General features: G+C 48.9%; 6 protein-coding genes across 7 annotated transcripts; 4 read left to right on the top strand and 2 right to left on the bottom strand.

Annotated features, from left to right (window-relative positions):
• Positions 1 to 829: 829 nt before the first annotated feature.
• Positions 830 to 3,708, top strand: FOXG_02049 (uncharacterized protein). The gene is made up of 2 exons (XM_018379275.1): positions 830 to 1,882; positions 1,976 to 3,708. The coding sequence occupies exons 1-2, from the start codon at positions 1,536 to 1,538 to the stop codon at positions 3,195 to 3,197; spliced, it is 1,569 nt and encodes a 522-aa protein (XP_018235306.1). The 5' UTR covers positions 830 to 1,535; the 3' UTR covers positions 3,198 to 3,708.
• A 136-nt stretch (positions 3,709 to 3,844) lies between these two features.
• Positions 3,845 to 7,034, top strand: FOXG_02048 (uncharacterized protein). Its single transcript, XM_018379274.1, has 2 exons — positions 3,845 to 4,075; positions 4,134 to 7,034. The coding sequence occupies exons 1-2, from the start codon at positions 3,875 to 3,877 to the stop codon at positions 5,727 to 5,729; spliced, it is 1,797 nt and encodes a 598-aa protein (XP_018235305.1). The 5' UTR covers positions 3,845 to 3,874; the 3' UTR covers positions 5,730 to 7,034.
• A 96-nt stretch (positions 7,035 to 7,130) lies between these two features.
• FOXG_02047 (uncharacterized protein) lies at positions 7,131 to 9,099 on the top strand (the record flags this gene model as incomplete). The annotated part of the gene is made up of 4 exons (XM_018379273.1): positions 7,131 to 7,566; positions 7,648 to 7,887; positions 7,973 to 8,653; positions 8,706 to 9,099. 4 exons carry the CDS (start codon positions 7,131 to 7,133, stop codon positions 9,077 to 9,079), a joined length of 1,731 nt encoding a protein of 576 aa, XP_018235304.1. The 3' UTR covers positions 9,080 to 9,099.
• Positions 9,100 to 9,888: 789 nt separating this feature from the next.
• On the bottom strand, positions 9,889 to 12,212 carry FOXG_02046 (minichromosome maintenance protein 5; the record flags this gene model as incomplete). The annotated part of the gene is made up of 5 exons (XM_018379272.1): positions 9,889 to 10,381; positions 10,438 to 10,577; positions 10,695 to 11,795; positions 11,895 to 12,021; positions 12,076 to 12,212. 5 exons carry the CDS (start codon positions 12,210 to 12,212, stop codon positions 9,889 to 9,891), a joined length of 1,998 nt encoding a protein of 665 aa, XP_018235303.1.
• Positions 12,213 to 12,519: 307 nt separating this feature from the next.
• On the top strand, positions 12,520 to 16,541 carry FOXG_02045 (uncharacterized protein). Of its 2 annotated transcripts, XM_018379270.1 has the most exons (4): positions 12,520 to 12,860; positions 12,915 to 13,057; positions 13,106 to 15,974; positions 16,022 to 16,541. In XM_018379270.1, exons 1-4 carry the CDS (start codon positions 12,769 to 12,771, stop codon positions 16,236 to 16,238), a joined length of 3,321 nt encoding a protein of 1,106 aa, XP_018235301.1. In that variant the 5' UTR covers positions 12,520 to 12,768; the 3' UTR covers positions 16,239 to 16,541. The 2 variants fall into 2 exon arrangements, with proteins under 2 accessions (XP_018235301.1, XP_018235302.1); XM_018379271.1 differs by having other exon boundaries at positions 13,106 to 16,541.
• Positions 16,542 to 17,545: 1,004 nt separating this feature from the next.
• FOXG_02044 (uncharacterized protein) lies at positions 17,546 to 23,514 on the bottom strand. Its single transcript, XM_018379269.1, has 2 exons — positions 20,578 to 23,514; positions 17,546 to 20,523 (listed from the first exon to the last, which is right to left on the bottom strand). Exon 2 carries the CDS (start codon positions 18,813 to 18,815, stop codon positions 18,264 to 18,266), a length of 552 nt encoding a protein of 183 aa, XP_018235300.1. The 5' UTR covers positions 18,816 to 20,523; positions 20,578 to 23,514; the 3' UTR covers positions 17,546 to 18,263.
• Between the last annotated feature and the right edge of the window lie 902 nt (positions 23,515 to 24,416).

Here is a 24,416-nt window from a genome sequence, read left to right as displayed (position 1 = left end):
AGGCACTTTAGGGTGTGACCCTGTAATCTCCAAGATCTGACGGGCCGGTCCTCTTTGTTCTGAACCTTTTCTGTTCTTTGTGCTTAGAAGACGAGGAGTGACGGTTGTGCAGCTTGAATCGCGACTGTGGTTCTGGCGCATGATCAGTTGAAGCAAACATCTTCATGATTAATGTATAACAGCAGATGAAGCCGGAGTACAGAAATACAGACTGTAGCTCATCAATTCCACCACCACCAATCAAACATGACTGCGTCGGTTCCAAGTCACACCGACCGCCAGCGCATATCTGTTGTACACTGCTTGCAGTGGTTACCGCCTACCTGCCTTACCTTACCTTTAGGTACCTATGGAAAACATTCATTTAGTGAGCTGTTCTTTTCCTACTACATAGGGGCGGACTGTGATTCATGGTCCCTGTCAATTTCCCCTGTCCATCATCCACTAACCTTGGCGCCAGCCGCCATGAATGAGGTTTTTCGATGCAGGTACGCATGTAGATTTTGCCCAGCCCTATGAAAAACGAGAACACACAGCCAATGATAGTTCTGGATATTGGCGCTCATTCTGTTTCATCTGACTTGACTCCTGTCTCTTCACCAGCTATCGCGACAAAGTCGAGCCAAAAAATCAAGGTTTCATACATTAATTTACACATGGCCCCTAGATGTGGCTTGAACCGCTGTAGCCAATCCTCTTTCACCATCTTGCTACACTAGAAAGTTCCGAAAACGCCTGGCGGCTTGGGCGACCCCTGAATTAGGCCCGGCCGTTAGTAAAAACGGGGGAATAGTAGCTCGCCACGCCCATAGGCTCCATCACCATAATCCTTTGATCAAATAGACAACCTCGATGACGAGAAAGCCAAGAAACCAATGATGGACGTGCACGCGCTTAGAGAATATCAAAGTGGCCGCAGTGACAAGGCCAGTGCAGTCTGATTATAGGTGTTGGCAGCTGCAGCGAATGAATGGATGGATCCTAAAGGATTCAGTCCAGGTCGGCCCCCGTTCACACAAAGACCTTCACCTCTGATCCTCGTCCAACACACTTCTTTCTCTTCATCCTTCCACACGCTCTTTTTCTTATTTATCTTATTTTCCCTCGTACACTGCACTGCTGGGCACGTCCTCTCATTTCTCTATTTCGGTTCTACTCACTCACTCACTCATTCATTCTTCAGAGCAGCTTCAGACCTTTCTTTTCTCTGAACTACTTGTTACCCTCCTTTTTCACTGTGTCAACCACCACGATCTATCCATCGTCTCCGATTCACTTGCGCTTAACATAGTGACTGGACGGTTGCGAAACATTCTTTCTTCTCACAGGTGCTCCGGTATCACCTGCGTGTCCCCCCGCTTTACACTTGTCTGCTTCCTCTTGAAGAAGAATCAGGTTTCATTCTCAGCGCCCAGAATCCCAGAGATCTCAACGCTAGCATTTACATCGTTTCCCACTCCGCCGTCGAAAATCCCTCCGTGCGGTTAAACCATTAGCTCGATACTTTTAAACTCCATTTATCATTGTCTCCCATCATGAAGTCCGCTTTCGCTACCGCCGCTGCGGTTCTCGCCGGCGCCGCTTCTGCTGCTCACGAGACGGGTACCTTCGCCGTCTTGCGCTTCACCAACGACCAGCTCACTAGAGGTCGTATGGATCCCATCCTTTTCCCTGGTCAGACCTCCACTCATGTCCACCACATCATGGGTGGCAGTGGCTTCAGCACCAAGGCGACCGGAGAGGATCTCCAGAAGTCAAAGTGCAGCAATGCGCTTGTCAAGGGCGACAACAGTAACTACTGGTTTCCCACTCTTTATTTCCATGACCCCAAATCTGGGGAGTTTGAAGATGTTGAGTTCGACTACTTCAATGCCTACTACTTGTAAGAGCACTGTCTTGTCTCATTGCGCCACTCCGGCCCTTCACTTTCCCGATTATCGTATTGTCTTGCGCATATTACTGACAAAGCGAACAGCTTCGAGAAGACACACGATGATATCAAGCCTTTCCCTGTTGGTCTCCAGATCGTTGCTGGTGATGCTATGACCCGTACCATGCCCAAGGCTGGCAGCAAGCCCAATCTTGACCCTTCAAAGGGTCCTGTCAATCCTGCCAGAATGACTTGCCCCCGCTTGAACAACGATTACACGCTCCCATCTTGGGATGCCAAGTCTGATGGCAAGATGGCTGGTGTAGGTGATCCTGTCAACAAGGGTGAGGGTGTCGGGTTCCCTGATCGAACTTGTGATGGCAAATACTCTCCCCTCCGAGCTGATGTCCACTTCCCCTCTTGTTACAACCCCGAGGCTGGCCTCACCGACTTCAAGAACAACATGGCCTACCCCGAGGACAATGACGGTTATCTCGACTGCCCCAAGGGTTGGATTCACGTTCCTCACCTTTTCTACGAGGCTTACTGGCGCACCGACAAATTTGCTGGCCGCTGGACTGAGGGTGAGGGCAAGCAGCCCTTCGTCTTTTCCAATGGCGACGTTACCGGATACAGCAGCCATGCCGACTTCATGGCCGGTTGGGACGAAGACCTCCTCCAGCATATCATTGACACCTGTAACGCTGGTACCGAGGGTATGGACCACTGCCCAGGCCTCACCTATGGCCTCAACAAAGGTGACTGCACCATTGAGTCCGAGGTCGATGAAAAGATTACCGGCACCTTGAGTAAACTCCCTGGAAACAACCCTTTGAGTGGATTTTCTTATGGCGACAAGGCCCCTTCAATGCCCTCCGGCGGCGACAAGGAGAGTAGCCCCAGCAAGCCCTCTGTCCAACCCTCCGCCAGCAAGTCGGCTTCTGGGGAGAAGACCACTGCCGTTGAACTTCCCGGCTACACCAAGCCAACTTCTGATTCCACTGGTGCCCATGAGGAACCAGTTGTTCCTAAGCCTACTCTACCTTCCCACCCTGCAGTTGTGTCCGAGGCGGCTGCTCAAGCAACTGATGTTCTCTCCAGTGCCCCTAAGCCAACCGACATCTTCGACAAGCCTGAAAAGCCCAAGAAGTGCAAGACTAGAGTCCATACCGTCTGGAACACCGTGACAGTCACACAGACAGCCAGTGTGCCTGTCCAGACTGAGGCTGGCACTCCTAGCTACAAGAGAGATCATGTTCGACGACATGCTCACCACCATGGCAGTGGACACAACCATCTCCGCCGCCGTAGCCACCTCCGCCGCTAAGCATTGCTTACTGGCGAACTGGCTCTGCTAATAGCATACTTTGAATGGCAGTCTAGGTGGCAGAAAGATTTTCTCACATTTCTTGTGATGGTACATCTACGGAGCATCTTGTATAGGGGTCCAGTGACCACTTGGCTTCCTTGGACCGGAAAATATAAGGTTGGCGATTTCGTGGACAGGCTTTTTGATTCAAGTTGCGCGGTGCAAGGGAATGGAATTGAGGGGAAGGAAGAAAGTTGTTGGATGATTCGCTTCTACACATGTACATATATGGAGGACATACCTTGCTTGCCAAGGGCCCAAAGCGCTTGAGCGCATATCTTTTGCCCGTCATGAATCCAGGGCATATGCGAAATACATTCACTCGCAGCACACAAAAGTGATCAAAGTGTCCTCGGCTCAGTAGCCACACCCGTCTCTAATCCTACTAGTGACCATGTTGCTTGAGTGAAGAATCTATTGTCAACCTAGGAATTCGGACTCTCAACTTAAGAATACTACATCAGCCTCCGTTTATCTTCAGTTGCTCTAGGCCAATGTTGTGCCATATTGCACTCTCACCTCCGTCCATTCGCATCGGATAAAGTTCGGTTAAAAATTGAACGAACGACCAGTCTTTCTCTCTTGCATTTTCTTTTTCACCACACGGCCCTTCCTCACTCAAAACTACATTGAAAATGTCTCTTTATCATGAGGCAGCAGAGATCTTAGCGGGATCATCATTTGAAGGCGGAAGTCTCAAGTCGCGTGTTTTCAAGAAGAAAAATCTTAAATCCGCACCAAACCAAGTTTACGCCTTGGTGTTAGAGAGTTGCAAATGGAGCCTCATTCTGAAAGAAGTGATTGAGAGATCAGAGCTTCTGAAGCTTGAGCGCAAGGTTTGCAGCCCGTCCCTACGCTAGACTGCGGAACTCCTATACTAAATCATGCACGCAGCTGACCCCGACGTTGTCATTACTTCTTGTACATGACCTTTTGTTGGCCAAGAAGGGAATTGCTCTTCCACAAGGCCATGGACTTCGGGCATCAATTGAGAGGCATAAAGGACGTATAAGCTCAGAGTTTAAGCTCGCACGGCTTCGGAGAAAGATGCCAACACTCGAGGCTTTGAGAGAGCAAGTTGAGAGACAATGCGCCGGCGAAGAAGCGAATTACCCTCGCTGGGTTCGTGTCAATGCTGTAAAGAGTACACTCGAAGAACAGTTGGAGACGACTTTCTCCAAGTACACAAGAGCCACATCCATCAAGGAGGTTGTCACGAACACTGGAAGACTCATATACATTGACCCACATGTGCCAAACCTTTTGGCCATCACTGCAGGAATAGATCTCACAAAAACAGAGGCGTACACAACGGGTAAAATCATTCTACAAGACAAAGCCTCTTGTTTCCCTGCTTATCTTTTAGACCCCAGAGCAGAGGATGGCGACCTGATCGACGCATGCTCTGCTCCTGGCAATAAGACAACTCACTTGGCAGCGATCCTCAAAGAACATATGCCCGAATCCAATGCGCCAGAGCAAACAATCTATGCATTCGAAAAAGATTCTCGACGAGCACAAACTCTGGAGAAAATGGTCAAAATTGCAGGTTCAAAGCCTGTGACAAAAATTGGATTTGGTCAAGATTTTCTACAGGTCGACCCTATGGCAGAGAAGTACAAGTCAGTCGGAGCTTTGCTACTGGATCCAAGTTGCTCAGGGAGTGGAATTGTCGGACGAGATTCGATGCCGGACCTTCACCTGCCCGAAGGTATCAGTAGCACAGGAAAGGGTCCCGCAGCAAAGCAAAACGGCCGCAAGAGGAAACATGAGCAGACAGAGACACCTGAGGACAGGATCATGATAGACGATGACGGTAACGAGACTGCCATCAAGTCGGAGAAGGATCTAGAAACACGCTTGGAGGCGCTGTCTTCTTTCCAACTGACGCTTCTATTACACGCCTTCAAATTCCCATCAGCAAAACGAATTACATACTCCACTTGTTCAATTCACATTCAAGAAAACGAGCGTGTCGTCACGAAAGCTCTTGAATCCGACATTGCGAAGCAAAGGGGTTGGCGCATTCTGTTGCGGAAAGATCAAGTTTCTGGTCTGAGAGAATGGCCCGTCCGAGGACTCCCTGAAGCCTGTGGGGGCGATGAAGATATAGCAGAAGCTTGCATTCGCTCTTATAAGGATGACGGGCAAGGTGTTATGGGCTTTTTTGTGGCTGGTTTTGTGAGGCCCGATGTACAGAATTTCGGGACTACCGGCAACGAGGGTCCTTACCTGCGAGACGATAGCGGTGCAATCATCCGTGACATGCTCGGTATGCCAGTCTTGAAAACGACTGGCGAGCATGTCTCTTTAACCGCAAAAGATGATAACAGTGGCGATAGAAAGGAAGAGGAAGAGGAAGATGAAGATTCAGAAAGCGAGAGTACAAGCAGTCCTGCAGCACATGATCTTAATGCTCGACAGATCGCTGTCGATGCACGTCAAGGAACTGACACAGATGAAGATGAGTGGGAAGGTCTTGGAGATTAAACCGGCAGCCCGGAAAAAGTGAAGGGCATTTCTTTCGGCAGATAACAAGACGTCATATCACAGGCCACTGAGATCAAATCCATAACGACAAATGGCTCCCAGCGGATTGAATCTGCGCCCCCTCAATCAAGGATGAAAGAATAGTGGTATAACTTAGAGACGAAAAACAGCGTGGTATCGGGTGATTCCATCCACCTTACGTGATTGATACGCCTCCACAACTTTTCATCCTGACCGGTAGGCGCTTGTCTGAATGGATCCGAACCTCGTTTGATTTCTGTTTTATATCATGAGCTTAGTAGGTTACCATGTTGCACCATCACATTGCGGCGCACTCTGCCGCCATTGGGTGAATAAATAAAGAGCATCTCATACATCTTCTCGACTTAATCTGACGGACTAAGATCGATCCGGAGCCACGTTTGGATTTACCAGGCGTAAGAGTTCAAGAAGCTATCAAACGGGATCGTTGGGAACAGGCCTCGAATTGAGTTTCCGTCTTATTTATCAGAATAACATAATGGGGCTCGAAAGAATACGCCGGCTCGTTCGGATCCGAATCGCGGACAACAAAACGGCGTTTATGATACCGAATACCGACTGCTTAACATTAGTCAGATAATGTCGGCGGGGTTCGGCTTCATTGATATACGATTGATAGCCTATATGTGTTCATCGAAGTCAGCCTGATATCTCTCGATGGGGTTGAGACGTGTTTGATGGTGTGCCATCGCCGATATTGGTCTGATACCCCTCTCCTGGAAGGGCATGCGCACCTCCTTAGTCTATAGGCGATCAGAAGCGCTGGAAGGGAACCGCATTGTCCTATGCAACCCCGATCCGTCCTGTTGGGCCCCCCCAGTCCTCAGCTCAAGGTTGCTTCAACTGCTAGACAATATATCAGATGAGCGAGTGCAGCCACAGGGAAGGCGAGCTTCGGGACGGGATTCAAACGGATTTCGGCTGATTGGAAGACGTGATGGTTTCTATCCTGCAACCATGCGTGACATTCATTGGTGTTTGCAAGATGCTTCGTGCCTATAAGCAACTAATAGAGAATATGCCGATCCGCGTCACCTAGGAATACAGTCTGTACGCTCCACTCGGCTCCCTGCTCCAAAGTTGTTTGGATCTTGCGACGACGGGCCGTGAATCTGACCAGGGACCAGACAGGACTAAGATCAATATGAGATGGATATAATACCTTGGCATGTGCCGTTCTTAGTTGCTTTTATCCTAGCTCTTGACCTGCGAGATCAGATGCTAGTGTACCGACCTGAGGTGTACATCCAAATAACACACGACTTTTTATATTGAGTTTTTGTTCGGCTTAGGACTTTTGTCTATATCTATCCCTGAGCGGCTGCACACAGTTGTGAGACTGTAATACACATCGCCATCATGACGGTCGCTACGCAGCTGCAGCCTCCTACTTCTTCAGCTTCTTCAACAATAGATAATGCAACCGACGTCGAGTCACAGCAGATAAATGCCAAGGCCTCACACTTCAATCTTATTCTTGACCAAGTCGGCATTACTGACGCTGTTCTTAACTACGACTACACTGGTCACGGAACAGCAGACTCACCATATCTTGTTGATTTCCTTCCGAACGATAACCGAAATGCGTTGAACTTCTCACGATCAAAGAAGTGGCTTATTACAATCTTGCAGGCCATAGCAACATTGGCCGTTACCTTCGCCAGTACGGCATACTCTGGAGGCCTTTCATCCATCTTGATGCACTTCCATGTCTCAACTGAAGTTGCCATACTTGGTATTTCCATGTTCGTTCTTGGCTTCGCTATCGGACCGCTGCTTTGGGCACCACTTTCAGGTTAGTCTGCCCAAATTCGGGGAACCCCTTGCTGAGGCAAGGTCTTCTTCTTGTTATATGACTGACTAACAAATATTTCAGAGCTCTATGGTCGACAGATTCCATTCTTTGTCTCTTTCATGGCCTTGACCGCGTTCAATGCAGGTGCCGCAGGTGCTCCGACCATGGCGGCCTTGATAGTCCTTCGTTTCTTTGGTGGCTCTTTTGGATCATCACCATTGACCAACGCGGGCGGTGTCATTGCTGACATGTTCCATGCGAATGAGCGAGGACTTGCTACAGCTCTCTTTGCTATGGCCCCTTTCCTAGGCCCTACTATTGGTAAGCCATTCTCCGACACAGATTTCGACATACAAGCTTGTATGCTCTCGGCATTGCGAAGAAGACGCTGACTATTCTGTAACAGGTCCCATCGCTGGAGGGTTTCTTGGCGAACACGAAGGTTTTCGCTGGGTGGCTGGGATGTCGGCCATATTTACCGGTATTGTCTGGATTGTTAACTCACTAGTGATACCTGAAACCTATGCCCCCTATCTCTTGCGTCGCCGAGCAGCTGTCCTTTCCAAAAGGACTGGGAAGGTTTACATCTCCAAGATTGATGTTGGTCGTCCTCAAGCTACTATTGCCACACAGTTCAAGACTGCAATACTTCGCCCCTGGATCCTTCTGTTTAAAGAACCTATTGTTCTTCTAACCTCACTGTACATGGCCATCATCTACGGAACACTATACCTCTGCTTTGCTGCCTTCCCAATCGTATTCCAGCAGGGTCGCGGATGGAGTCCAGGGATCGGAGGACTCGCCTTCACTGGCATTGCTGTGGGAATGTTATTTGCGGTCACTGGCACTATCCTGGACAATAAACGGTACGCCCGGGCTGCCGAAGCCGCCGGCGGTCATGCATCTCCTGAAGCTAGGCTGCCCCCTTCACTGGTTGGCTCAATACTTATTCCAGTCGGCCTCTTCTGGTTTGCCTGGACCAACGGCAAAGATGTGCATTGGATTGTGTCTATCATCGGCTCGGCCTTTTTCGCTTGCGGCCTAGTCACTGTTTTTCTTTCACTGCTCAACTACCTCATTGATTCATGTAAGTTTCGTTGCAGCAATGCCTCTTATCTCCTCCAGCTAAACTCCTCCAGATGTTATCTTCGCTGCTTCTGTGTTGGCTGCAAACTCAATCCTGCGCTCCCTCTTTGGCGCGGCGTTCCCCCTTTTCACGACGTACATGTACAACGACCTGGGAATTCATTGGGCTAGCTCCATTCCTGCCTTCCTGGCCGTCGCTTGTGTCCCGTTTCCGTTCTTGTTCTACAAATACGGGGAAACTATCCGTATGAAGTGCGAGTTCGCCGCCGAAGCCGCCAACGTGCTACAGCGCATGCGCACCAAGCACGAGGTGATCACGGAGGACCAGGCCGCCGAGGAGGCGCATGAGGCCGAGTTGGAGCGACGGGCGAGCAATGCTCTTCGCCGCAGCCTAACAAAGACTCGTACAAGCAAGTCTATTCACTGAGGCACTCACCAGTAATCATCATCTCCTTTTGTCTAACATATAATGCAAATTAAGTATATATGGAAGCTTCACGGGATAGGGATTTGGGCCTCAACACATCTAATGGCCATTATCACCCGACCCGCAGAAAGCAGCATCAAGGTTGGTAAAATTGAGTTTCTTCCTATCCGTAGTGGGTGTTGGCATGGACGTGGGCTTGGTTCCAATGGAATCGATATAGGGAGGCAAAACTCACCAGACTTGTCTGGTCCAATTGCACGATGAGGTCAAATGTATTCTAGTATCCTCAGGACAGGGACAAGAATAATATTAACAACGGTATTGAATTAAACCTTGCACCGCATGTTGAACCATGGCTGGTTTCTGTTCAAGTCAAGAGCTTAATTTGATTGCGGCGGTGTATTTTATACCTCCCCTCCCCTCCCCATCCGTTGCGCCTCTGTCAATTCTGTTTACTTCGTGTTTTCTTTAAAACAGAATTTTGCTAATTGAATCGGCCAATATACGACCAGCGTAGTTAGACCTCGGTAAGCTAGGTATTGTTGGGCTGATCCTTTTCTTTGAACAGCCCCAGCGGCAACAACCTCACTTCTAGTCAAATATACTCTATGCCTGCTCTAACAAGCAGGAATAGATTTATCATCTGTTCGGATCTGTGTTGAGACTTCGAGTCTTGTTATCTTTAAGAATTTGCTCATATACAACAGTCATAATGATTTCGCCTCATTACTCATTAACACAGTCTACTACCAAGACATCTACCGAAATTGACAAACCAGCCTTTTACATTACCCGCGTTCATCGCCACATTAAGCTCCATTTCTATACACCTGCGCACCTTGGTTTCTGAACATGATCGTGTCTCTCCGTTGAAGAACCATCAACGCTCGGTTCAGCGCTTGTTCGCTGTATCCTTTGCCTTCGACCATTTCCCTCCGGAGTGTAGATAGGCTAGTACTCCAGCCGATAGGCAGCCGACGTTTGAGCTCCGTCTCAAGGCGGTTAACTTCATCGTTCAACTCGCGACTCCCCTGATTGCTGCCCTGGTTGACGGCATCCATGGTAGAGCACAGGAACAGTCGAATGGCCTCGTCGACATGTACCTCGGTGGCGATGGGGGAAAGGGTGAGCTTAGCAAGAGACTCGGTGATACGGACGATAGCCTCGAGTTGACGGACTGTGATGGGAATAGAGGAACGTGTATTTGCTTCCATCTCAGCAGCGTGGACCTGGCGTCGGATAGAGACGAAGTGAGAAGAAAGCTTTTCAGCAGCTTCGGAACTCAGTCTGGGAGCGCAACGTCTGTCGGATATTAGTACAAACAAAATAAGACTAAGAAGCTTGGAATTGCGACTCACGTCTTGCAGTAGGTGATGTATCGTCGCATCTTGTCAATAGGAATTTCGGTTTCAGTCATGTCCTCGGCGCCTCTACCATTCATCTGGATGCTGAGAACGTGCTTGGCCATAGTCTCATCCTTCTCGCGGCTATGGTCATCCTTGACAATGAAAATCATATCAAAACGTGACAGAATAGTAGTCTGAAGTCAATGTTTTCTCCAGGAGTCTTCATATCATCATATCGACCAAATGATAGTATTGGCAGCAGCCAAGACCGATGTTCGCGCATTCAGAATAGTAGTGATACCGGCCTTTGCGATGGAAATAGTCTGCTGTTCCATAGCCTCATGGATCGCAACTCGATCTTCGTCTCTCATCTTGTCGAACTCATCAATACACACAACTCCTCCGTCAGCCAAAACCATGGCACCGCCCTCGAGATAGAATTCGCGAGTGGATTGATCACGTTGAACAGATGCTGTCAGGCCTGCAGCGGAGGAACCCTTTCCCGAGGTGTATATAGAGATAGGGGCCGCCTTCTCGACGAATTTCAGAAGCTGTGACTTGGCTGTACCGGGGTCACCAAGAAGCAATACGTTGATGTCACCTCTTAATTTCATTCCATCGGGAAGGATCTTCTTTGAACCACCTAACAGCAAACAGAGAATTGCCTTCTTGATATCGCGGTTTCCGTAAATAGAGGGCGCAATGCAGTCGGCCATCACGTTGTATATATCGGGCCGTCTGCTGAGCTCCAGAAATTCTTGCTCTTCTTCCTCTGAGAAAGTCGCATTTCCCTTGGCTGCTTGATCGATATCTGTCTGGATCCCAACCGCTCTGAGATAAGGGGTACGGATGGCTACAGCACCACCATTGGAAGAGTTCTTGGAAGCCTTGTTTTGGTAGATCGAGAAGATGCCCATAACAGTACATCTCGATCCGGGAACAACCCTGTTTGTGAGGTATCTGTCAGCTGAGATGAGAACGTGTCGAGGCAGTTCTCCGACAGGGACTTGATCGGGAGCCTCTTGAAGCTTAATGATTTGTTGATCAACAAAGCCAGACTTTTCGTGAACAACAAAGTAGGGGTCCAAAGGACATTTTGGAGTTGGATCGTTGGGAACTCGGCTACGAGCACATTGTCGAGGCAGAGTGACACCTGTGAAGCCACCTAGGACAGGGATGTTTTGTGTGTGTCCGCAGTTGCGGCATTGGATATGGAGTCCTGTCGCCTTGGATGACATAACAGAGGCGCCGATGACAATACCCGGGACTCGCACCAGTCGCGCAATGGTCACGGAATCGAGGTTACGGATGGAGACGTCGTCGGCATTCGAGTGAAGAAGAAGTTGGTGATCAGGGATCTCGGCCTTGGGCTCATGGGGGAAGACGATACGGTGTGTGCATTTTTTTAGTGCATTTTCAAACTATTGACTTGTTAGAGATTTATATGTTGCGCGCTGCGTGGTCCCTACCAGAGGGATAATCTCTGCTGGCTCAGATGTCAATCGGTGCGCGAGCTCTTCGTTAAAGCTGATCAAGTCGTTGATGTTGACATCGCAGAAGTATCTCTTGAGAAGAGCATTCTCTCGGAGTTGATCTCTGCAGCGCTGTTATTATGAAGAACTACCGAAGACTAGATATTTGGGGGCAAACCTGTAGACGAAGTTGTTATCCAGTCGAAAATCAAGGATGAATGTTTCAAGCTGTGTCTGGAGCTGCATTCGAGTATCGCCATTTTCAGCGTAGCTCGGCTCATAGACGTGAGCAGAGTAGATTGATCCGCGATCCATTGTGTATCTGTGTGATTTTGAATAATCTGGTGAATCACTCCTCTCCTTTCGTTGCAAGCCTAAAAGTTGACCAGGGAGTTTGGAGATCTTGTTTGTGGATCGATGGAGGGGCTTTGCTCCGCAAGTTGGAAGGGTAACCTTAGGTCAATTTACGCGAAAACGTGGAGTCTCTCGAGACGCGACGCGTGTGTATAGTGGTTGCAGCTCTGGACCTAAAGGACAGTTATCAAGCTCAGCGCTTATCATCACGTGTTTACGCCAAGGAAATAATCGGTTTAGGGGGGAAAGCTGCGTAACTTTGTTACAAGGTGTCTAGACGGCGACGTACTGAAGGTAATATTCCAGACCCTTTCTGGTGATGATGGCGCATTCTTGATTCCGGATCCTCTCTTTTTTTCTCTTTACTTAATTGTCCTTTCAAATCTTATCTATCATATACATTTGACGGTGCACATTTTGTTTGCAATCCTTTGAGCGATGATACCCTACTAATACACCATCTACATCCCGCATTCACCTCTGAAGCTGTCCTTGCGTATCCGGATCTCCATTGACCATGTTCTCCCCCAGCTCCCCCAACGCTACCAAGTCTGCGGACAACCTTGCGGCATTGTCGCCTACAGGTCATGGGGAGCTTCCCTTTCACAGGTAGTCTTATATGCCTTTATCACATACTAACAAACGAGACTAACTTGGTTGCAGCAACAACCACAGACATGCTCAAATGCATCCCCACCCGTCATCACGACGTGGCTCTACAGCGAGCTCCATCCATTCAGTAGGAGGTATCCTTGACAGTGCTCCCAGTAATTTGGCAGCTTCAGTATATGAGTCAAGTCAGAATGGTTGGTTTTGCTTCACGGATCTTTCATCGTAAAGCTAACCTCTCGAAGCTATCTCGACCCTTCTTCAACCCCCAATTGTACGAACTGGTCTTCAGCCTCACACCTCAGCACCGGCCTCGACCGCGCATAAACCCCCGACGGCCCGGGATATCCCCCCAGTAACGTTGACGAACATCACAAAAGTCGACGCTGAGGAATTCAAGCCCTATTTGTCACAGATCGGAAGCCTATACGAACAACTTCAGCGCTTGAAAGAGAGCGACGAGGAGGCCAACAAAGAGCAGCGCCCTGGCCGGCAAGATACCCCGACCGAATCGAGTGGTGATGGATACTTACGGCCGGGGCCCAAGCCTCGTCCAACTCGGAAAGGCTCGATTGCATCGCTTTCTTCGATGAACTCGAATGATGGTCACAGTCCTGTGAGAAGACCAAGTGCTGGCTTCACCCGAAGGTCCACGCATGGACCTCCTCCTCTATCAACGATCCCAACTGTGTACTTTGACGATGAATTCCATCTCGAGAATCCCCGAACTTTTGACATTGTGAGCGAACGATCCGAGGTTATCCGACCCACCAACGCCGATGACGGACAGAGCTCACTCAACGGAAGCGCTGCCACGCCAAGGAAAGCTCTGGCAACCAATGCAATTTTGCAAGAGAAGTTGTCGTGGTACATGGACACTATCGAGGTTCATCTCATCAATTCCATCTCCACCGCATCAACGACGTTTTTTACTGCCCTGGGATCGTTGAAGGAACTCCACTCAGAGGCCGCGGAATCCGTGGGGAGAATCAAGACACTCAGAAAAGAGCTTAAAGCTTTGGATGAAGAAATTGCAACCAGAGGCCTCCAGATTGTTTACCAGCGAAGGCGCCAAGAAAATCTGCGACAACTCAATGATGCTGTGCTTCAGCTTAGGCAGATTGCGGATGGCCTTGCAAGCTGTGAGACGCTAGTGGACGAAGGGGAAGTCGATAAGGCACTGGCGAATATCGACTCTCTTGAAAAGCTCATTGCAGGCGAAAGGGACGCTACTGCTGCAAATGAACCTGGCATTCAGTTGCGGGACTTGCGTTCAGCTTCAGCTTTACAAGGCGTCCACGCGGATCTAGCAACTTTGCGGTCTCGTATAGGAAAGGCATACGAGACCAACTTTCAGAATATTCTAATCCGTGATCTACGACGACACGCCGAATCTGTGTCATCCCAAGAGATTCTTCTTAGGTGGAGTAACGCAGCGAGTCGATCCAAAGGTAGCCATGCTAGGTCTCCTTCAGTCTTTCCAACCTATCTCACAAATACCGATGAATTGAAGACCGAGCTGCTGCCCAATATGATCGGCCTGCATCGAGCAAAACATATCGCTGAGGCGACTGTCGCTTACCGAGAGTCTGTCTTGCGTGAAATCCGAAACTTGATCAGACGCCCCCTGCCCAGTTCTACAGATGATGATAATGAGTCGATGATGTCAGTCTCTACTGCAAGTGGTGGCCGTCATCTATCAAATCAGGAGAAGTCTTCTATTTTGGCACGGAATCTTCGCTCTTTGGATCCTGAGGATGGTGAGGACCTTCTGATCAAGATCTACATCGGAGTCACAGAGACACTCAGGAGACTTACGACACAAGTCAAGGTCTTGTTGGAGATTACTAGCTCCCTCACTGAGAACCCACAAGGGGAAGGGTTGATGTCTCCCACAGTCAGATCACCGATATCCAGCCCGAGACCAGATAGATTCCCAAGCAATCCTATGAACAGTGCAACATTCGAGGTTCAGGAGGAGCTCCACAAGAGCCTTGACGTTACTAATCTCCTTGGCCAAGCCGTCGACGTGGCTATTGAGAAAATCGTCAAGGTCTTGAAGGTTCGAGCAGAGCAGACTGCACAGTTGCCTTTGACCCTCTTCCTCCGTTACTTTACACTCAACCTCTATTTTGCCACCGAATGCGAGTCGATATCTGGCCGAAGCGGCACGTCTCTCAAGAATGTGGTTAATGGACACATTAAGGACTTCGTGCAACGGAATCGCGATGCTGAAATGCAGAAGCTGGCTCAGGGGATGGAATCTGATCAGTGGAATGCCAAAGACTTTACCGAGAAGAACACCGAGTTGCTGAACACCATCCTGGGGAGCAGCACGCATGATCCTCATGAGTGGACAGACAGTACCAAGATTTGGATACCTAGTTCGGAATTGGAGCATGTCGATGAGGACGAGGCAATCGAAACAAACGGAACCGGCAAGGAAAAGATCAGGACTGCTACAATCGATTCAGAGACGTTCATGTTACCAAAGTCAGCCATTCTATGTTTGGATGGAATCGCCAAGTTCTCTCATCTGATCAGTGGTATACCGTCTATGACTGTCGATATTGCAACCTCGTTAATCGCGTATCTTCAGCTCTTCAACTCAAGATGCACACAGCTTATTCTTGGTGCCGGGGCCACGCGGTCAGCTGGGCTAAAGAACATCACCACCAAGCATTTGGCCTTGGCCTCCCAGGCGCTCTCATTCACAGCAACCTTGATCCCACATGTTAGGGAATTTGTGCGACGTCACGCTGGATCCGGAGCGAGCGTATCAAATCTCATGGGTGAGTTTGACAAGATTAGACGACTACTGCAAGAGCATCAAGATAGTATCTACCAGAAACTGGTTGAGATCATGGGCGGCCGAGCAGCCATCCACTCACGGACGATGAAGACGATCGACTGGGAAGCAGATGGAGACAAGGGCGTCCACTCATACATGGAAACACTGGCGAAGGAGACAACTACTCTACATCGTGTCCTGACGAAGCATCTCCCCGAGACATCAATTCAGATGATCATGCTTCCTGTGTTTGCTAGTTACAGGGATCAGCTTGGGTCAAGTTTTAGAGAAGCAGATCCCAAGACTGAAACTGGCCTGAAAAGGTGCGTTCTGTTGAGTTTTAACTAGACAGTCAGCTGACCATCTCCAGTATGAACAACGACATTGAGTTCCTCACGACAAAACTCGGAAAACTGGATGGCTTCGGGGAAACGGGAGAGTATCTACAAAAGATCGTCAAGGCTAAGCAGGTCAAGGTAGTGGAGCCGGTCATAGAAAAGCCCGCAGATGAAAGAAAGGATGATGAATCCAAAGAGAGTGAGGCGGTTCCTGCATCGGAATCTACGGCGGAGAAGGCAGAGAAGTAGATACTATGACAACTTAACCAAGAGCACCTTTCTTTCGGGCCAGAATGATCGAGACAGAGTCGGGTTGCACGAAGTGTCTCCTTGTAAGACAAGCACCAAGGGCTGCATTGCTGATGTTCACTCGATCCCGACTCGCCTTTGATGAGCGGAGATGTAGACAATGATTTGATGTAAAAGATCCGCCGGACGTCGAGTTCACACTACAAATACGTTCCCACAGTTGAGAGTTATTATAGTTACGAGTTATACTATTGTGTGAGCTAAATTGGTAGTTGTCGAGCCTGGCGTCAAGCTTCTCATTTGTCCCGCAACCCGCATTCCATGTGAACTACATTCCAGTCTCAAGCCCCATCCGAACGCCCGTCTTCTCGTACCGTAACTAGACGCCGTCAAAGAGTACCATACACGGCAAGGGAAGGGGATTAAATTCCCGACGGGAGGAAGCTGTCAAGCCTTGGCGAGAACCGCTTGCTCGGGTTTCCGAGATCTCGGCAAGGTCCTTAAATGGCACAACACCTGTCTGTCCAGCAGAAGTTGGCATCTCAGCGTTCATTACATCTGATGGTTATGCTTAGCTTCTCCTTACAGCTTGAAAGGTCGGTAATTTTTTTTTTTTCTGTTTCAATTCTCGAAGCTAGGTTACTCTGAGGTTTTCTTGTCAGTGACAACTCCCCGTAGTACTATTATTCCTTGTCCACATCAATACCGCCACTCCCCGAAGGCACAGACCCAACAGGTGTAGTTTATTACACTATAGTTAGTTAGCTTTTATATGAGACTCACATGTTTGTTGAACAGAGCCTCCCGAAGTCGCACGAGCACAGGCGCGGAAATAACAGTGACACTCCCGCGACCGGGCTTGTGCGGTTTTCTCGTACACAGAAAGTTTTGGCTGAAGCGCGGATTCAATGTTGGGAGAATCATACTTCGCAGGGGGTACATGATCTGCAATCAGGGTGATCAACAGCACCGCGATCAGTCAAAACTCAATTCAGTAGTGTTTATTTCTTGCTTTCCCAAGAAGAAACATCAAGCAGCGCAACCTCATTCTTGCAATTGCCCCTTTAATTCAACCTTATTAACCACGGTGTCCAGTCAGCGCCAACTTGGACAACATAGCGCAACTCGCTGACAGTTACAGTTACAGTTACCTAGTGCCGGTTACTGTACTGTACCTACGTTAGATCAGAGACTCGCATGCAGGCCACGTTACATTCCGGCCAGGGCCAGGCACAACCTGCAGGCACAACATCAGACCATGATGCCTAACTGACGTGTCCCTCTCCTCTCTTGTCGGGGAGAAAACAAAGAACTGTGATTGACACTCAGTGGACTTCCAAATAATTAGGTCAGCCCAGAAATAGAGCTACTACGTAGTAGTCAGTGTTCCGCCAGACAAGGAAAAGGCCAGGGGCAGCAATATGTTTTAAGTCTGCATGTGGCTGCTGCTTCGTCACCCCATTACGCACACAACACAACCTTAATCCTTTTTCACATGGCGGGATCAAACAACATTGGATGCGCACAGGTCAAAACTCTATGTTCTCAAGTCTATATGTCCAGGTCTAAAGTCTAAATTTTGTTGTTCCAAAGGGAGAACCTCATCTTTTTGTAAAGGAGCTTTTGCGCCCTGAGTGAAGTATGTACAGAGAAGTGTATGTAAAAAGTCTCTCCAGACATGGTCTAGATTCCAACGAGTGTAAGAAGATGTTCATAGAATGTAGAACGAGTGCCAGCCTCAATTCTCTTGCTGATACAAGAGACATCAAGCCTGTGATGCTACGAGAGCACGGAAAGAATGACGCTGCTCCGTATTCAAGAGTCCCAAAGAATGTGACTCAAGTACTGTTTTGTCCTTGTCCTGTCTTGCCTGTGTGATCCATCCATCCATCCATAAGCGCCACCTGCTCCAGCCCAAAGGTCTATAAAGAAAGGCCTCGGTTTTTGTAACACACGAGGGGTATCTTTCGGGGTATGTAAAACGAGAATCGTGTAGTGTAATGTAGAAAGGGATTCATATCATCGTCAACGCGGTGTCAACGCCGCAGCGTGAAAGTGTAAAAAGGGGGGGGGTTGAAGAAGTGAAGTCAAGGGCCGTCCGGACAATTGGCGACATGGACGTTTAGTTGGACTTGGCCTTGTAGGGGCTGGGGCCGTCTCCAAGGGTGGTGATGAGGTCAACCTCATCAGTGACCTTGGTCTGGACATCATCAGGGAGCCAGTAGCAGTTGTCACAAGGGAAGGTCTCGCAGCCAGACATGGGGGTGGCAGCAGACTTGGGCCACATCTGCTTGACGTTGTTCTTGTCGTTGGGGTCCACGATGGCAGAGACATCGAAATAAGTCTTGCCGTTCCAGCCGCCGAAGGTGACCTCACCAAGCATGCCGGGTTGGTCAGGCTTGCCCTTCTGGACAGCGTAGAAGTTGCCGATGTACTTGTCAGGGAAGTCAACAGTAACCTCCTTGGCCGAGCTGACAGTAACAGATTCGGGGCCCTCGTAACCAGGGTCAGGGGTGAAGATGATGGTGCGCTCCTTGTCGTCAAGAGTGACAAAGGTGACCGAGGCAGCGGCGGCATAGGTAGCAGAGGCGACAAGGCCGACGAGAGCAGTAGCGAACTTCATGTTGGCGGTGTGGTTTGGGAATTGTAGGGGGGATTGGGTTTGTTTGGAGAATTCTCGATTGTCGTCAAGACAAGAGTATTGATTTTATGCAGCGTCTGATAAAGGACTGAATCAGAACTTGTGATACTCCGAAGTGATGGAGCAAGTTGGTGGTCGAGAACTAGCTCGTTCAAAGTTGATCAAGGATCGTGATAGACTGTGCTTCCAAAAGGAATGAGAAGCTTTGAGTCAAAGGAATGATCGTCCGAAGACAAAAGTGTAATCTGAAACGGAAGGACTGTGTGTGTTGATCGGGACAAATATCTGGAGAAAGGAGAGAGGAAGGCCCGTTTTATAAACAATATCTGGACACGACAGAACCCAAGGACCTGGCATACTAGACGGAGGAGACTAGGGTTGCCGAGATCAGATTTGTCAAGGAAAACGCTCAAGCGCCTCAGTGGAGTCAACACACGAGGAGGAGGGTGAGGCTAGGATGTCCTGTCTTGTCTTGTCTTGACTTGTCCCGACGGGCTTTGCAAAAGCCTTCCCGGTGGTGTTGTGGGGGTGAGCTATAAGTATGGATGTGACTTCGATGTGAACGGAACCACTTTATCGGCCAACAGTTCACAACACAAAGCTGAACTGAACTGCACTGTACTCTACTCAGAGCAACCCAACTTATGCATAGGTTAGGCCCTGTGATACCAACAAAGTCTCTTCTTTCCCCCGCACCAGCACTTCTGCAGTGATTCCATTGCAACTTTCATCTGCACCAGCACAAGCACATGTGTACGTACATACAGTATGTATCATAGTACGGTGAATTGCGTGTCCCTGTGGTGGTACGGGTGTGGGCTCATTTGGCTGCTCCTGACTGGTCCGGGGGATGCTTGTTGAATGCGGGCCGTTTCTATGTTTAAGCTTTCAGAACAAAGGGAGGCCAGGCCGTTGTTTCAACGCTTTCCTTTGTGGCTTTGTTCATCTTGTCTTCGCCTTTACAAAACAATCGCTTCTGTTCGCTCATTCGTTGTCTCGAAATGAAACAATTTGTGTCAATTATGACTTCATCTCAATTGTTATTTTGTGACTTGGGGGTAGTGTTTCACTGCACAGTAAGCGCGCGACAACAAAGGAAGCATCCAAAAGATAGACACATACAGTATTGTACAGTACAACAAATCCGGAGCTAGAGGTCGCCCCAGCCATCTAGAGGAAATCCGGTTCGAAAGACAAGCTTCTGGGTCCTCTTTCACATGGGACTAGGGCAATGCTGCCCCTACCAGTTTGGGCCAAGAAGCTGGCAGACAAGAGACAAGAGGCGTCTGTCAGCGATTCAGCGTAGCCGCTCCCACCCAGTTCCGCGGCTACACTACCGGTACTGTACTGTACCTCTAAGCCTGCAAGGGAGGGGCCAAGTCCCATAATATCGCTCTATTTTTTCTTCTAGCTGCATCTTGGCTTGATTCGACTAGCTGCTTCTGGTCTCCCATTGGCTAGCTGTTTACCACCGGTGCCTGGTACCTGACAGGCGTCCATGTGGTTAGACTTGAAAGGCTTGTTTCGAAATCTGCTCTGCGCAAAGAGGGTGTGAGGAGCCTTTCTCTTTCAGGCTGTCGGATAGCGGGAGCAAACCCAGCGTACAGGGGTCCAACAGTTGGGCAGGGTTTGCAACTTTGCAAGCTGACCGGTGTGCACGTCAGCAAAACCTGCAGGACCAGAACACAATTTTCTTACGGTTAAAAATATGGACTCTGCTGGCACTCTGCCGGGAATAGTCTGGTCCCATGCAAGCACTTAGCTTCGCTTGCTGGCATCATTAACGACCTGAGACTTCAATGAAAATTCTGAGATCCTGGTGCGGCTGGCAGGGCCACTGACGCCAATGTGGCTTTCCCTTCCGCGACCTCAAACTTACGTATCCATTACCGACACGTGGAGACTGAATCAATAATCGTAGCCACTGCGGCTTTTCTGAGTCTGCAAAGGGGAACAGACTTTTCGCGGTGCGGACACTAACGACTCGACATTCCTAGCCAATGCCCCGTTGAAGGATGTCAGGAAGTAAAAAAGTGCACGCGACAGCCATGTACTGTTCACTCGGTTACCATCAGTTGGTTCTCCCGGACCTAGTCGCAGAGTCGAGACCCCCAAAAGATCATGATTCAGTTCTTGACGATGGTCCGGTTTTGATGAATAAGAAAAAGCCGGTATATATTGCCACGTCGCGACGACAACAAAGCAAACCAAGATTTTTCTGACCGTTTGCTGTGCCTGGCGATCAATTGCCCCGAGTCTGCCACGCTTCTGGCCCTGTTTAGAGTAACCCACAGACCGACAAACATCTCAATGGGGGTCAGGGTAGGGCTGCCGCGTCACCAATGATCAACTCAAGGTAGCTTTGAAGAAGCCTGCATCCTTGCCATTTGCGATTGGGGTGCTGGGACAATGATTCGTCACATTGCCCGAGGGAGATACTGCTGGAACAATGGGGTTCTATCGGCACGAGATGGTAAGGTGGGAGTCGACCCGATGACAGTACATACTGGCGTCCCAAGGCCTCCAACGCTTGCTGGGTATTCGCGAGAGTGATTTGTTGATAGCTGCCCCGTGATGCTAGGTTGCGTTGGCCGAGGAGACGAGCAAAATAGGATTATGGGTCAGGGTTTTGTGCCTGAGGCCCCTACACTAGACAAGCATGGAACTTAACGGATTTGTATAAACGGAGTGGGAACAAAAGAAAAAATCGCTTTCTCAGTGCGTTCAAAACGTCGCGGACTTTCTTCCGTCTTGGTGGTCTAGGCCGTTGCCCACAGTACGAAACTGTCATGAAAGGTTTTGCGCCGCGCGGTTTTTGGCTTCCCTCTCAAATTGTTGGCCTAGCCCGAGAAGGTTCCGTTCTGCACGTTCTGCAGCCAAGAAGCGAGTGTGCCACGGTGTGCAAGTGTGTAAGACTGGCTGTTATAGGCCCGTGGAGTTCCATTTTGAGGTCTGACGTTCACATCACCAAATTTGTTTTGTTGATTGTCTGTCGATCCCACTGCCCTTGGCCAGGTTTGACTATGCATGTGAAGGATTTTGTAAAAGCAAAGTCTGGGGCTGAACGAGCTTTTGGTTCCCGATCAGACACGATCGACTGTATCTTGCCTCATGCTACATCGTCGATGACATGTACTCTTCCCGCCAAATTCGAACCAAATCTAGTTTCTAGCCAGCGATGTCGGCAGAGAGTCCGTCGTTGCGAGTCATCGTAGCTGCCAGACCAATTCTTGCTGCATGTAGAAGAGGCTAGGCTTCATGTCACTACCACTTGATCTTTCTTTCAACACTAGTTGTCAGAAGTCCTCTCTCTCACGCACACACACATATATTTCTTAGTCCCGTGTGGCGGATTGTAGAAACATAAGTGTTCTTTCGGTCACTGGTGAATCATCCTCAATAACGCGGTTCAGAACTTCAATTCTGTTAATAAGTTCCACACATGAAAACTCGGTGGATCAGATGCACGAACTTGCGTACGCTACTTTGCTTGAGCTGATGTGCGAAGTTCAGATGTTGGGAAAACATCAAGCAGCAAGTGGAAAGGTCCACAATTTCGGAGACCGGCCGGCAACACGGTGATCTTTGAAGTGAGGCCGAAGGTACTTGATCTGATCCGTTACCGAAGAGCAGATCTCCACTCCGAGCTCAAGTCTGTCCGCACACATCGGCCGACAAGTTTCCCTTTTGTCGTGTTGGTCTTGAGGTCCAGAACAAGGCTCATGGCCAAGAAAGTAGCAGAGTGGGTAAGAAATGCCTCATCTGAGGCGCGGTCGTCCTTGAGAAAAATTGAAAACACTGGAATGTTCAAGTCCCAAGTGATGAGAAGGGCTTGTGATGATGTTTGGGCTCATCCCAATAGCGCCCGATGATGGTCGTGGGGGTTTGTAGACTCCCTGGTTGAGCTCACGGGATTTTGGCAGCTCAGGATCAAGGAGTCGACCTCTGCGGCTTAACTTCTGCTGGGTCAGGTGAAGATATCAAGCCTGGGGTTTTCCCTCACGTCCGAACTTGGCTGGAGAGGAGACCACACATAGCCATGTGCTTTGCTGGTCAGTTTCAACGTGCCAGGAAAGTTCATTGCGCGGTCTTATCACCCTACGCTAGGCTATAATCACCCGCTGAGGATGGTGGGAGCACAGTAACTTGGGAGTTTAAACAGCAGAAGACTCTCTCATCTTTCCGTTCTGACACCCTTAAGCTAGTCCAAATTCCGTTTGAAGGAATCGAGAAGAGTTATGGGCCATGTCAGACGATCAGCTTGACTTGTTAACACTTTTTGAGTCGAGGTAGGAGGGCTTGCTGAGTATATAGTGAAGAAGTTGCGGCATGCATCTTCCATAGATTCATACTCGGCATTCGTTGAAGCGTAGAAGAGAAGCTGCCCATGATTTACATGTTTATCAAGAATAAGAATTTGCGAAGAGTTTACCATGAGGTCGTGGATATGATGATGAAGTGCTCGAGGCGGGGTGAATCGTGTGACGACTTCCGTTGCTTCATTCACCAACACGTGACCTTGACCAAAGAACTCCGTTCTACGGCTAGGCTCCTTGAATGTTGTTGACAGGTATTGATAGGTTTATCTGTGTGATGATGTTTTTTTTGATAACTTCTTTATACTTTTAGACTATTCTCGCATGTTTGAATAGTTTGTCTTGATTTCTGTGGCTATGTCCGTAAGGCAATTGTGCCCGAGTCTCGTGATTAGAGATTCTTGAACACACGACGCCATCAAGCTTCCCCAAAGTAATTACTTGGGGACTCGAACTCACGAAAACAAAAAGGTTAAGTGATTATTGGTAGAGGTCTACTGATGTCAATGTCAGTATGAACGACCCGTTTCCTTGACTACCTACCTAGGTATCTCACCCATGGTCGTTTACCCTATTCCTTTTAGCCTTTCTTCTAACACAATCATCACACAGCACGACTTGACTGTATAAAATCGTAGATGTACGTGGATTGCACAGTTTTTGATTTTTGTGTATAATACCTTCTGTGTCAGTGGCTGTTATGCCCTTTACCAATTCCAATCTCCTAGCTTGTAACACTGAGAGTATTGCGGTTATAACAGTCCAAAGCTGCAACTCAAACAAGCACCCGAAATCCAGAAGGATATCTGAACGAACGGACTCGCCGCCCATTGCAATGTTATGTAGCTGTAAGAGGAGCACACCGATACCGAAGGTACTGACATCGCTCAATAGCGAGAAATGATATCATGTCTTCAAATCGCGTCTACTTTGTCACCAACTCAATGAGACTTTGCTTGCCCACAAAACATTTGCATAAAATCTGGTGCAGGATCGAACTTCATTTGAGTTACCCTGAGCGTGGTTATATTAATGATTTGGTTATGTGGTTCTTCATCTTGTATCTGTATAAGCTAAGCAAGCTCTGTGACGGAAAATGTCGATTTGGTGAGTGTCTTCCACATTAGGAGGTAGTTGCTACATCCTCTGCATCCATAGAGAGCCATCTTCAGCCCTACACTCACATCGGAGTCTCCCGCCATTCACGTATATTCGGAATTC

Source organism: Fusarium oxysporum, chromosome 5 (genome assembly GCF_000149955.1).
Source record: "Fusarium oxysporum f. sp. lycopersici 4287 chromosome 5, whole genome shotgun sequence".
Lineage (NCBI taxonomy): Eukaryota > Fungi > Ascomycota > Sordariomycetes > Hypocreales > Nectriaceae > Fusarium > Fusarium oxysporum.
The sequence above is the reverse complement of the archived record's forward strand: the minus strand, read 5'-3'. Positions and strand labels throughout refer to the sequence as shown.

What these genes read in the sequence shown, in the direction of transcription:
- FOXG_02048 (XM_018379274.1), top strand. Translation starts at nt 3,875, where the DNA reads ATGTCTCTTTATCATGAGGCAGCAGAGATCTTAGCGGGATCATCATTT. An exon ending in TTCTGAAGCTTGAGCGCAAG is followed by an intron (nt 4,076 to 4,133) that starts GTTTGCAGCCCG and finishes TCATGCACGCAG; the next exon opens with CTGACCCCGACGTTGTCATT.
- FOXG_02049 (XM_018379275.1), top strand. Translation starts at nt 1,536, where the DNA reads ATGAAGTCCGCTTTCGCTACCGCCGCTGCGGTTCTCGCCGGCGCCGCT. An exon ending in TACTTCAATGCCTACTACTT is followed by an intron (nt 1,883 to 1,975) that starts GTAAGAGCACTG and finishes CAAAGCGAACAG; the next exon opens with CTTCGAGAAGACACACGATG.
- FOXG_02044 (XM_018379269.1), bottom strand. Translation starts at nt 18,815, where the DNA reads ATGCCGCCGCTGCCTCGGTCACCTTTGTCACTCTTGACGACAAGGAGC.
- FOXG_02045 (XM_018379270.1), top strand. Translation starts at nt 12,769, where the DNA reads ATGTTCTCCCCCAGCTCCCCCAACGCTACCAAGTCTGCGGACAACCTT. An exon ending in GGGGAGCTTCCCTTTCACAG is followed by an intron (nt 12,861 to 12,914) that starts GTAGTCTTATAT and finishes ACTTGGTTGCAG; the next exon opens with CAACAACCACAGACATGCTC. An exon ending in ACTGAAACTGGCCTGAAAAG is followed by an intron (nt 15,975 to 16,021) that starts GTGCGTTCTGTT and finishes GACCATCTCCAG; the next exon opens with TATGAACAACGACATTGAGT.